This window comes from Bradysia coprophila (assembly GCF_014529535.1).
Source record: "Bradysia coprophila strain Holo2 chromosome IV unlocalized genomic scaffold, BU_Bcop_v1 contig_5, whole genome shotgun sequence".
Taxonomy (NCBI): domain Eukaryota; kingdom Metazoa; phylum Arthropoda; class Insecta; order Diptera; family Sciaridae; genus Bradysia; species Bradysia coprophila.
The window spans coordinates 2,772,497-2,785,966 of NW_023503374.1; the positions used below are offsets into that span (position 1 = coordinate 2,772,497).

The 13,470-nt window shown below is 36.5% G+C and overlaps 1 protein-coding gene across 4 annotated transcripts in view; it reads right to left on the reverse strand.

Moving 5' to 3' along the window:
* Positions 1-2,413: 2,413 nt before the first annotated feature.
* The window catches only part of LOC119071547 (disintegrin and metalloproteinase domain-containing protein 10), a 43,479-nt gene continuing 32,422 nt past the window's right edge, over positions 2,414-13,470 (reverse strand). For 2 of the 4 annotated variants that reach the window (XM_037176448.1, XM_037176447.1), the window contains exons 7-13: positions 12,950-13,311; positions 11,708-11,854; positions 10,138-10,298; positions 9,830-10,064; positions 8,723-9,769; positions 8,447-8,666; positions 2,414-5,407 (exon numbers count right to left, since the gene is read on the reverse strand). In XM_037176448.1, the coding sequence (XP_037032343.1) occupies positions 5,304-5,407; positions 8,447-8,666; positions 8,723-9,769; positions 9,830-10,064; positions 10,138-10,298; positions 11,708-11,854; positions 12,950-13,311 (2,276 nt within the window). In that variant the 3' untranslated portion in view covers positions 2,414-5,303. The remainder of the gene's footprint in view (positions 5,408-8,446; positions 8,667-8,722; positions 9,770-9,829; positions 10,065-10,137; positions 10,299-11,707; positions 11,855-12,949; positions 13,312-13,470) is intronic. The other 2 variants (XM_037176450.1, XM_037176449.1) reach the window with 1 other exon arrangement.

The following is a 13,470-nucleotide window of genomic DNA, read 5'->3' on the forward strand; positions in this document are numbered from 1 at the left end:
TTTAGCTTTTGTCCCTTTTCTTTATTTACATTAAATTTTTACATTTCTATACCCCGCCCAATTTATCTCAGTCAATTTTACATTTCTTTCAAAGTAAATATTTTTTGAATTAATTTGTACAGAGGACGTCAGTGAAATTTGGACCTAAAACTGCTTCATTTGTTTGTCAGCTGGTACGATACTAACAAAACCGATAATATGTCTTCATACGGTTTTAACACTATCACGCGTGGGTATCTACAACTATTTTACCCGTTAAAACCAGTATAAGCACTCTGGTTGTTTGAGTGGACCAGCTGAAAATCAGCTGAAACAAATTCATGTCCAGATTTCACTGACGTCTCCTCACATTTTTCTATTTATGTCCTTATCTATACATATTCTGAAATACGTTTGAACCGTGGCTAACCTTTTTTTACAAGTTACAAATTAAGGTAGTTTAAAAATCAAATTTTTCTCTAAAAATTTATTTAAAAAAACAAAAACATTTTTACAGTTTGTTCACCTTAAGAAAACACAATTTTAGATTGATCAGAGTCGTAAAAGTCATCGATGTTCCCAATCAGTAAAGTGGTTCCCAGTCTATAATATTTTGGCGCAAACTTTGAATTCGCTAAGGACTTTTCAAATTTTACGCCAAAATATCAAAGACTGGGAATCACTTAATTCACTGGGTACATTGATGACTCTTACAACTTTGATAAATGTCAAATATGTTCGGAACTAAACAGAACCCACTGTGCTGTTACTTTCCATTTATTTTGGACATAAATTGCCGAACTTGGTCTAAACTATGTATGGCTCATAACCTTGGCTTTCCAATGAAAACATTTCGATCCGGATTGTTCACCTCCAACGGCGATTGCACGAGTAAGAAAAAGTCATAATTTCAAAGTCATGCCACTGCCAGCCGAAAGCAGACTGGTAGAAAATATCTGATGTCAGTTTTGACATCTTGGGACCAAGGCCTTTCAAGGCATAAAATCGACCGTTAAGTAGTTATTTGTTCAATGATATGCAAAAAAAATATTTTGTCACCAGAGCGACGCGAGGGTCATTTTCTCACATCGGCTGAAAATTCGGAAGCCTTTGTTGTAAAGAACGTTGTGTTAATATCGGGAAAATAGTTGGAAATTGCATTTCGAGGTTGTTGTTTAAGAGCGTAGCGAGTTGAATAAATAACTATTCCGATTGTTGTTACATGTGGTTCAAATACCTCGATACGAAAATTTATATTTATTATAGAGTCAAGATCGCAACTCGATCAAAATATGGATTAATTTAAAATTCCTAGTGTGAAGATAGCCACCGAAGAATATTTTTGAAGTCAAAATAACTGTTCGGAAACAACTTATCCCAATCCAATGGAAAAATAATTCTGAGATTGATTCGAATCTCGTAGGAACTTCAATCTAAAACCCGAAAATTGTAAGCCTAGTTCGGTGTAAGGTTCAGATCTTAAACTTTATCTTTAATAACAAATCTCTGAATTATCGAACTAAAGTACCTAATTGAAAATGACGGTTTCGGAGTCAAATAAATTTAAAATACTGCAACCGATGTGTAAGATTTAACCTTAATAACATGTCGAAAGTCATTGTCGTAATTTTGATGCCAAGATAATTATGTCTTACGTTTAGTATTGACTAAGATCAAACAAATTTGCTGTAACAAAATTGTTTTTTTAACCCAAAAAAATTAGCTACAACTTTTGGAAACTAAATTATAAGACTACGAAGTAATAAAAACGAAATTTACCTAAATCAATTAGTGAGAAATCATAGATCTTCTTTAAAATTCAACTGTCTTTTCTTTCTTGTCTACGATTCAATCGATAACATTTTTCCATCTGTTTTCTTTGTCGTCGTCTCTTTACAAAAATAGTGTGTGTCTTGCGAATTTACCTAACTAATTTCCTATATCCAATATTTTCATAGTTTTTAAAAAATATTTTTCATTTTTTTTTGCTTTTTTGTTTTTATTGACCCAGAAAATGTTTCTTTTTTCTCTTTTCTTTCTTTCAATCTTTTGTTCAAATATAAGTTTTGTTTATTTGTTCTGAAGTTTCTATTTAGTTTCAAATATAAATATTTTTCCCTGGTTTCCTGTTACTTATACGACATTGAGACATCCCTGTTTGTTTAACGGGATGTGACAGTGACCGTTCACACGAATTTTCGAACACATCCAGTTTATTAAAGAACGCCATCTGATGTCAACTCTCTGGTCAAAGCTTTCATTCCTTATTGAATCAAGATAAAATGAATGTCTACAGTGTGTTCATCTTTAGAAAACACAATTTAAGATTTTTTGTAGAGCTTTAAAAGTCATCGATGTTTAATAAAGGGATTCCAGGTCTATGATATTTTGGCGCAAAATTTGAATTCGCTGAAACATATTCAAATTTTGCGCCAAAATATCATAGACCTGGAACCACTTTATTGAGACTGTGAACGATGACTTTTAAAACTCTTAAAAAAGTGTCAAATGTTTTTTTAGATTGAACCAACTGTCATTTTCATTTTGTTTTTCTCTAAGAGAGGAAATTGCCTTTACTGACACGTCATCAAGAAATGACAAAGAGGGACCACCAGTTCCGCCTTTTCCATTTGGACATTTTGAGCATTTGACGCCCGAAATAAGACTGAAATACCAAACAGCGAAAAAAATGCTTATTATTCGTAACTGAATCAAAATCACATCCCTAACTGTTACACATGTAACGCAAACGTTTGATTATTATCCCATTTTTCTTTAGTACTCGTTTAAAGTAACAGTTTATATGTTACAAGAACTGTAAAGGATATTTCATGTTTCTCGACCTCGCCTCGTTACCGTTAGAAAGATCTTACGATTAATTCTACATTTCATAACTCGTAACCAAAAATACTATTTGCAACGGCAAAGTGACCTTTTCAACGAATAGTTACGTAAATGACTACATAACAATCAATGAAAAGTAGAGTTTTTGTGTGATCCGAGGCGAAGCCGATAAACCTACCACAACGAGACATTCCATTTTAAACCCGAGCTATGTAATGGATTTTACATGATTTTGAGCTTACTTTTGATTTAATTTTCATCCGTAGGCCAGTAGGCCTGTAATAAGCCACTTTCGAACACCTAGGGAAAGCAAAAGTATGTAAATGAAATAAGTAAAACCTGCTTTACATACTTGGTATATGCGAAGCCTTCGTTTTGTTGAGATTTTCGGCTTTCAGTGAGCGAGAAATTTATAAATTATTGAACTCTTCAATAAGGACATTGCATCTAAGCAATATTTTGATCTTTAACATGTTTTTAATGACGTCAACCAAAAGAAACTTGATATGACGTCATATCATATTAACTTGGGTGTTTTCAAATTGATTTCCAAGCGAACAATGCAATATTTCAATGAGGTGCGTATGGGAAAGCGGTTTCCTTTGACGTCAACTGTTACATAAAAATTGCAAAGCAAATTGTATTTTCAAGTTCAACGTCCCTATTCACATAGTAATTCGGTTCTTTTTAAACTTCATTTTCCCGAAGTGTGTTTCTGTATTGGGTAAAGTTTTGATGCTTTATGATTGTAATTTCTGTTTTAGAATTTTGATATTTTTGTTCGTTTTACTCTTTTGTTGTTTTGGCAGTTGAATACATTTGGCAAGTAATTAGTACATTGCTTATGAATGAGACCATGATGGAAATTGTACTTTTTGTGTGAAGTTAAGCGATACGAGGTCGACCCCGAGGTCGATAACCACACAAGACCTTTTTTCCATTATTTGTCCCATTCACAAGTATTTGAATCAAGAACTTAAAGTAAAGCTTCTCCGATCAACTTTACTTCACGTTTTTGAGTAAACATTTTTCCTCAAATTTTATATGCATGACAAATTCTGTCGTTTGATTTACGTTGTTTGTAGTTTAAGCAGTTATATGATGTCTATAACAGGGCTGTATGAGGCTAGGAGCATTGCGTTTGAACGGATTTGAGTGGTTTGTTACAGAGAAATTTAATAAAGTCAGTACAAACAACACGAGAAACGTTCCTATTGCACTAATGGCGAGATTCTTTAAAATTTAGTTCTCGCAAGTTTGAATAAACTTCTCAGGGCACCGAGAGAAGATGAGATTATTTTTTTTTTGCTATGGCGGGTTGTATGTTCCTCATTTCCTTTGTTTGTGTTTTAAAAATTAAATACAAAAAATTCTCTGCGAGTGGCGTGGCAACAACCTTCTTAAACTGAGCGTAATATTGGTGTATGTCGAATTGGGCTTTTTTTTGAAAATTTAATTCTGAAAAATTACGGAAAGTTCTGAACAAATTTCGGGATTTCCGGAACTTTGTAGGAACCTTTCAAAATGTTGTCTGAATTTTTCGAAACTTTCCGGAACCTTTCGAAATTTTGTCGGAACTTTGTCAGAATTTTTTGGAACTTTGTCGTAACTTTTCGAAATTTGTCGGAATTTTTCCGAAACTTTGCCATAACTTTTCGAAATTTTGTCGGAATTTTTCCGGAACTTTGTCAGATTTTTTGGAACTTTGTCGTAACTTTTCGAAGTTTTGTCGGAATTTTTCGGAGCTTTACTGAACTTCGTCGGAACCTTTCGAAATTTTGTCTGAATTTTTCGGAACTTTCCGGAACTTCGTCTGAACCTTTCGAAATTTTGTCGGAATTTTACGGAACTTTACGGAAAATTGTCGGAACTTTTCGAAATTTTGTCGGAATTTGTCAAAAAAAAAATCCAGAAATAAATTCCAAAAAATACGCCCTGATGTCGAACCCCAAAAAACCCATAACAATCTCGAAAATAAATGCAAAATAAAATTAAAACCGACATCAATGCTCCTACATTCTCGATTAATTTTGTTTGTTTTGTTTCATTTATCTATCACAGACTTATTTTTGTGTTAAGTGTCTTGTGAGTGATCTGAACTGTAATGTGCTCCTCATCCATTCAAAATCAGACTTAATTTAAATACCGAACTTAAAATAAATTTATGGACAAAAAATCTGGAAAATTCATTTTCATTTTCACTATTTCAAAATCAAAATGGAATTGAAATTCTTTGACACCACATTTTGGCGCTCACGGCTAAGTTAATTAATTAAAATCAATTTTACGAATTATAAGAAATGAGAATTACAATTCGAGAACATGAAAATGGAAAATTGAAAAAACTCTTTTGTACCACTGCTGTTACCATCAGAGTTGTACACTTTTTCAGCTGTTGATGATGATGATGGTGATGATGTTGTTGTGTTGTAGTTGGAAATGTTTGCGGTCTTTTCGATAATTGAAATTGATTTTGGCTGTCAGACTTTATTGTTTGGTTGCCTAGAATGCGGGAGATCGTATGCATCTGCATAGAGCTCTGGATTATTTGGTGGTCGACTATAGTTTGCTGGTGGCGCGGTGGCTGTAAAGTAAGGAAACAACGATGTTGTGGTGTTACACGTTAAATGTGGTCTACGCTCGGTTCAAATTTATAAAGCCATTGGAAGACAATAAAAATAAACGTTTTGTTAGTTCATAAGTGGCTATGTATACTGTACATAAAGGTTTGCATTTTAATTTCTAAGAATTATTTATTCTAATAACTAAATCGATTCTAGGCAATGAAACAATAAAAACAATTTGTACATCGACTAAGAGCAAAATATTATTGGCGTGTTCTACGATCCATTCTTGTTCAGTCAATTTTGATATGAAATTTAAGGAAATTCGTTTTAAGCATTTTAGTCGTTCGTCGCCGATAAATTATTTAAATTCAATCTTTTAGACAACTTCCACTTGGGAATAGACCATTGCCAACGTCACAGTGTTTCAAAAATCTGAAAAAATGGCGTGAGAAGAATCTCAGTGAAAAATCAACTGTGTAAGGAATAGATGAGAGTATTAGATAGGGTACAAAGAACTTTGGTACCACTCACGTCACGGCGCCGGCACTGGCCCAAAGTCAAAAAATATTTCGAAAACTGGAGAAACGTTCCCATTTTTAAGATTTTTAAGCAGGTCATGTTTAGTGTCAATCGAAAGGTAATTTCAGTAACTTTCAAACAAGTCCCATTTTACGCTTTGACTTCCCTGTGTAGTTTTATGGCCGTTCAAAGTCAATGATTTAACAAAATTATGCTTCAAGTCCAGTTGCAGTGACAAATCTGGTCAAATTTGATTTCATTTGGAAGCAATTGAAAATGCCTTTCTAACAAGCTTAATACTGCTATAAATAGTCGTATTTACAGCCACTATATGACCATCAAAACATTTAATTTTTTACCTAATAAACCAAAATTGCCAGATCTCCTGATGCAGACTTGGGATGATAGCAACATTATGCTTGTTAGAAAGGTATTTTAAGTACTTTCGAATGACATCAAATTTGACTATATTTGTCAATGCAACTGGACTAAAAGTTGAATTTTCTGATGTTAAACCACTGACTTTGAACGGTCATAAGAGTACACAGGGAAATCGAAGCGTAGCAAGATGGGGCTCGTTTGAAATTACCTTTCGATAGACACCAAACATAACCTGCTTAAAACTCTGACTGAGAAATGGACACGTTTTTCGTATTTTCTTTGTACTCTATCTAACACTCTCATCTATTCCTGACATAACAAAAAAAGAAACACGAAAATCGGCTGATGTTTCCCTGAGATTCTTCTCACGCCATTTTTTCAGATTTGTGAAACATTGTGTGTCGTTGTAGACGTCAAATAAGCTGTCATTTTCACAAAGTTTGGTACGTCACAAGGGCGGAAAAATTCGTATTTTCGGTACTAGTCGTAAACATGCCTAACGAGGCGAACCCGAGTAGGGTAAGCTTACGACATGCTACGAAAAATTCCACTTTCATCACGAGTCACAAGGACAGAAAAGTAAAAAAGTTAAGTTAGTGTGTGAAGTTTGTTGATCCGAGACGAAGTCGAGGTTAATAACCACGTGAAAAGTAACTTTTAATTTTTCGTCCGAGTTACGTAAACTATTTTACATGCTGAGGGCACCGATTAAAGTGCTTTATTGATGGAATGAACGGTTTTTGGTGCAGAAGCATGTAAAATTTCGATGAAGCTTTCATTTTTTTGAGGTTAACTTTGTGAAATTGACAGCTTATTTGATAGAAGAAACCGCTATTTGACATTTAGCTATTATCTTGCAAATAATGGACTAGTTTCGGGAAAATCACAATCTTTGTTAAACAAATAGATTATCACGTGACTTCATGGCAATTAAACGATGCTCTCGAATTGTGGTAATAGTAGTAGATTACGCCCGTCCAGAATGTTGATCTACTCTACCGCAGATTTTCATTTTGACGAGTCTTGCGTTAGCCGGAGGCGAGTGACTCAACAACAAAATAACAATATTTAAACCAGTAGGTATGCTATTTTACTCAAAAGGCCATTTGGGAAATGAAAATTACCGCACATGTCAGCCCGTAATGAATCAATTCCTGGGGATTAGTGATAAAATTACTTGCGTAACTGTTTGGAATTTTGTATTTTGAATTAAAACTTTGTGAAATATCATAGTTGTCTGAAGCCTCAGTCTTCATTTGCTTTGAAATTTTTTACTCGCAGCAACCTGCGCACAGCCCGAGAGAAAGTAACGTAAACGAAAACTTCAATTTACAGCCTGCCAAATGCGAAAGTTGACTATTACATTGCAATTTACTCCTTGTGAAAATGATCCATTACGTGTGGACTATTTTGGGTTCCTATGTGAAAATTACCTTTCGCATGGGACAGGTAGTAAAGCCAGAGTCCATCGGATGCTGCTACGCACTTCATTACTTCGGAAATAACTTTGTGCTAGTCGCAAACTCACTCGGAATGTTTTTGAACAACAAGCTTCGACAACAGTCTTTTCGACAAATGTCTAATTAGGCTCGGATATGGAAAATCAACACTTGTCGAAAAGACAGTTACCGAACCGAAGGTTGTTGCTCAAAAACACACCATTAGGAGTCTGTTTTTGTCAAAAAATTGTAACCTCACGTAATGAATCACTTTCGCAGCATCCTATGTAACTATTTTCTTGTGATGTAGCAAGTTCTACCTGTTGCAATTACATCCCAAAGCCAGCGGCAAAAGCAACTTGAGGAAAACAAAATGAATAACTCAATGGGGAACCAGGTCAAATGTTTGGATACGTTCATGCGATACAAATAAAAATAATTTTTAAAATCGACCAAAATCATCTAAAATGCTCAAATCAATTCAGCTTAGCTAGAATACTACACACACTGTCAAGCAAACAGAAGAACTGAATTTGAAAAATAAAAAATTAATTTAAAAAAAACGAACTTTTTACGGTTGTGTGTGTCTGTGTACATATTGCACATGGGTCTATTGTGTGTGCGTGGGTGTTTGTATGTGTAATACAAAGCAAAACGACAACACAACAATTCTGTTTAGAAAACTTCAACAAGATCGAACTGGTTTGTAGAACACACCTTTCGGTGGGTAATATTGAGCTCCTCGTCCCTCACCATACCCATGATGTGTTGGTCCCCTAGAACTACTTGATGGTCTCGGTTGGCGTCTCGGCTCTCGTCCACTCGGCGTTGCAGCAGATGCACTCGCTGCACCACGACCTTCAACGACTCGTCCGCCGCGTTCATGTGGTGGCGGTGGTATACTTCGTGGTCCAGCACCACGATTTCCGTGGTGTCTCTGTAATTTGAAGACTCATTGCTTAATTGCTCCGCAACCAAACCCGTACCACTTACCATTCTTCGCAACGTATGCATCGGTCGTCTTAACGTTTCGCTGATGCGTCGCGGTTTTTTCAATTTCGGATTTGAGCTGGGTGTGTGTACAGCACAGCATTTAATGAACATTCCCATGAAAATGACGAATGCGATGCCAAGCAGCACAACAAAGTACCAATTTTCCATGACCCATTGAGTGATGGTAATCAATGTTTGTTTGTTGAACAGAAGGTTCTTCAGCTTCACCAACGGACCTTCTGCGTCGACAGCCCGACATTTCAGGAAAACATCACAATATCCCTGGAAGTTGTCGCAAGGCGAACCGGGACGAAGACTAATTCCTTCTTCGGGAAGTCCGACTTGCAGTCCAAATTCGCTGGTACTTCGACACGTGTTCGAGTTGTTGCCATCTTGACAAGCCAATTCACACAGTTTGCGTTTGTTGATGTTTGGAATAATTTGCGATGTTAGGAAGCATTCGGTCATATTCCACAACAAACAGATCGAACCAGTACATTCCCCCTTACTACACAACTGCGTTCCATTATTACACTTAGTGAGATCGTCTCTCGGCTCCGGTTCTGGACATTCTGGCGTCGTGCCATTGCATGTAGAACTCTTCGAACATTCTGTTGGCTCTTTGCATTTCGTTCGGAATTCAGCCGGTACGAACGTACACGTTTCACTAAGACAGCACGGTCCCTGACTGGGACTGCACTGAGTACGTGCTCGTCGCGTACAACCACGAGCTGTTAGGTTGACGCTAATGTCATTTTCATTGATTTGTCGCGGATAACAACATTTATCTTGACACTCTTCGTCGTTAAAGCCACAGTCGCATTCTTCGCCGACTTCAACAATTTTATTGCCACAAAAGGCACCCTCTGACATCAAGAAACAATTGCGTTTCTTGCTGTCTTCAATAGCATCTAGAACATTGGATATATTCCGTATGGAACATGTCGAAAATTTACTATTGTTCGGGCGATCACCACTAGTTGCGCTAGCAAACATTATGTAATTTCCGCTGAGTCCACCCGGTCGACATTCTTGAGGATAGTCATGCTGTAAACGATTGGATGTCACTCAATGACCTCTGCAACAAGAAAATGAGAAACGACTTACCGGTGATCCGAAATTGTGGCCAATTTCATGGGCTAGTGTTAATTGAGACACTTTTGGCGGTACTCGACTATTGTAGTTAACGAACGTAATGATTCCTGTATTCAACGAACGCTTGGTGCTCTGATAAAGACCGCCAACCGTTTCCGTGTACGTTTTGTATTTTTCACATATTCCTCCCGAAGCGCCAGATGCTGAAGCTACCCAAGCTAAGCCAAGGGTTCCTCCAGTGAAATCCCTGAACACATTTGAAAAATGTTGCATAAATTGTTCTCTTATCTATGGCATGCGTATTACGTTCAAATACCAACCTGTACGTGAATACGTAGGCTAAACAGAAGAACTCATGATTGCTGAGAGAGTGTAAATTGAGGAAATTGGACACGTCGATGTTCTCCATGCAGAATGGATTTAAGTCGCCGTTGTACGATTCACTACACGCTGAATCATCATCGATTTTAATTCTTTGAACCTGTAAGGGTGTGAACGAACATATTTTTAGCAAAGATTTTCAGATGAGGTTTGGGTCTTTGCTACAAAGATTTAGTGTCAATGAAAAACGGAATTTGTTATTTGTTCGTCGGATCGGAAAGCACGTATGTTCGGCACGGTACAGGATTTGTTCAAGAAGATTGAAGTGCACTTTGGAATGGGATCCCTCGGTTGGACAATAGATTTGGCTTCTAAATAAGGTTTCCCCATTTAAAAGTAGTTAAGGTTCAGGTAGGTTCAGAAGTTTGTATGGAAATGATATCAGAACCACATCAACCTTTGAGTGGGTAACATCGGGTAACATGCCCAATAGAAACAACCAGCCAACCAAATAGTTGAACCAGCGATGAAGACGACAGATGAACTTAAAAGAAATAAATTTCTCGACAGCCCGAAGATTGGTCTTTGGTAGAAAGTGATGATTTGACCGTCTACATTTTTTTGATGTTGCCCTGTGGAGCAACTGATGATGAGACCGAAACAGCGTCTCCGCTCTGATAGAAAACATTCTATGAAGATCCCAAAACGTGAAAAGGGGTTAACGGAAGAGCTAAGTTTCTTGCTAAGAAGGCTATTTGATTATGTATTGTACCCGTTTAAACCCTTTACATGGTTTGATGACGATGTTAGATCTTAAGGGAAAGTGAAGAACAAGTCTTTTGTAGAGTTTTGCGTAGAGTTTTTTCTCGTCCAGTTCACATGGTAATAGTTCAGTAACTTTAATGGACGTTGAAGAAAGCATAGAATGGAACACTAACATACTCGTTCATGTCCTACCCTTCCTATGGAAATGGCGTCAGTAATATGAAATGGCTAGATTTTAGAGAATCCCACCAGCTACATTATGTAGAGTGGAAAGCATTGAGACTGGTTTTTGGGGTTTTGGTCGAAATTCAAAAGACTCCTTCAATCCAGTGTCTATATTCGCGAATTTTCGTGACTTTCACAACAAATTTCCTGAATATGATCCCCCTGCTTCTGTCTTCTTTGAGAACGAATCTATTTTCAACTGCTAAGTTTATTTCGGTATACAAACAAAACCCCGTATTTATGCAGTGCGTATGTGACTATGCCGTGCCTGTATTCGACCAATTTTAATTGAAAATGACTTTGATTTATTTTAGTCAGACAACGAGTGGAAACTCGTCATTCGAAATTTAACAGCTGCACCATAGTTGTTCAGCTAGACAGACGTGTAACGTATCCATTACAAGATATGTCAAAATTTAAAAAAAAACGTGTCATGTGAGTCTGTCTGTCATCACGATTTCAAATATTGTTTTTTTATAAGGGCGCATGGTGTTTCAAATGCGTCTTAATTCAAGCAAAATCGATTATGCATTCAACAATAGGCACGAAGTTCTTTACTCTCGTTTTATAAATACTTACCTCAAATCTAATATTCCTATGTTCAACTCTACCATCAAATTTCGTATTTCTATAAATGTAGTTAACAGCAGTCACGTGATGAGCAATTAAAGATAAAATTTCTTCACGAGTCTTTTCGTCTATTTCAGATTTTCTACCGCGATCGTGCTGGAACCGAGAAAAAAACAAATAATTTTATTATGAATCAAATTTACATTTTGATGACTCGGGTAAGCACATCGGTTGCGGGATTTCAAATGATGAGAACTGACAAGTAATTGTAATTTATTATATAAACGAACTCGATTAAAATCATAAAGATAACGACAGTCGTTTGGCATATTATTTTCCGTCGACATGATGACGAATGATTTAAATTGAAAACAATAACTGGAGCTACGCAAAACGAAAAGAATTTTTGTGAAAAGAACCAATCAATAGGGGTAAACCGCTATGGTTCGCGAAGCTCGTGAGTATTGCGATTTCATACACTTTTGAAATATGGGAGAAATGTCAAAAGTTCACGAAATTGCCATACTTACGAACTTTACGAACCATAATGGCTTACCCTTACTGACATTAAAGTTTAAAAAGTCGAACAAAAGTGAGCAATATTTCGTACATAAAGTCTCAGTACATCAACACTGGGTAACGTTCAAATTTCAGCCGCAGTTAAATTAACTTACTTAATCTGTCAAAATTGAATCTACGGCTGAAAAAACACGAGCAATTTTGCGTTGTTTGTATCGACAATTATGCTGTTTGTCCCATTGTAATCATATATTCATCACAGGCTAAACAATGCAAATCACCGCATAATTGTCGATCCGAACAATGCAAAATTGCTCGTGTGTTTCCGGTCTAATGTCCGCCGTTTTTTTTTTAATTTCCGTAAATGCTACGTATTACCCTTAAGTTAAAATAGAACCACACTTACGGTGTGCCTGAACCGATTTAAAGTGATAATTTTGTGAAAATCAAATTTCTCGTCTGATTTCTCAGTCACCATACGAATTGTACATTTCGTATGGCGTCTAAGAACCAAAATCAGAAGAGAAATCTGATTTGCACAAAATTATCACTTAAAATCGGTTCAGGCACACCGTGACTACCATACATTTCATATCTTATTTTAGTTCCACTTTAATTACGAAATATTAAACTTTAATGTCATTGGTATGCACGTGTCGAATGTTATCACATTAAGAAAAAAAACGAAACTCTAGAGTCCCGATGTCCCGATGCACCACTGTAATAACTTACATCAGCTATTCCCTCTCTAATGTGTCTCCATATTAATGGGTCCGTTTGTATGTACAACGAGCAAGTGTTTTTATTTTCTTCTTTGGGTCGGGTGGCCCGTCTCACCCGTTCATGTGATTGTGCATGCCAATCATCATCGCTACCTGCATTCGATCTGTCCCGCCAGTTCGCATCACGACTGTATTTTTCGTGTGGCAACCGAAATTCTTGGTTGAATAACGAGTTGTGGTGCACATTTCCTGGCTTTGTTTGATGCGAAGACGAATTGTGTCGCTTTGGAGGAGGTTCGTCAACGGCAGAATTTTGTATGTTGTCCATCCATTGAGATACTTCTTCATTTATTCCACAGCCACCCACATGTCCTGTAAATTGAATTGAACATAATTGTAACAAAGCAACCTTCAATATGAGGTCTGCAGCTTTATTTTGGTAAATAAATGATTTCTTTCTAACGAGGAAATTTTGTCAATCAATTTAAAAGTCTGCATGGGAAGGAAAGTCGTTGAATTCAAGACGCCAAC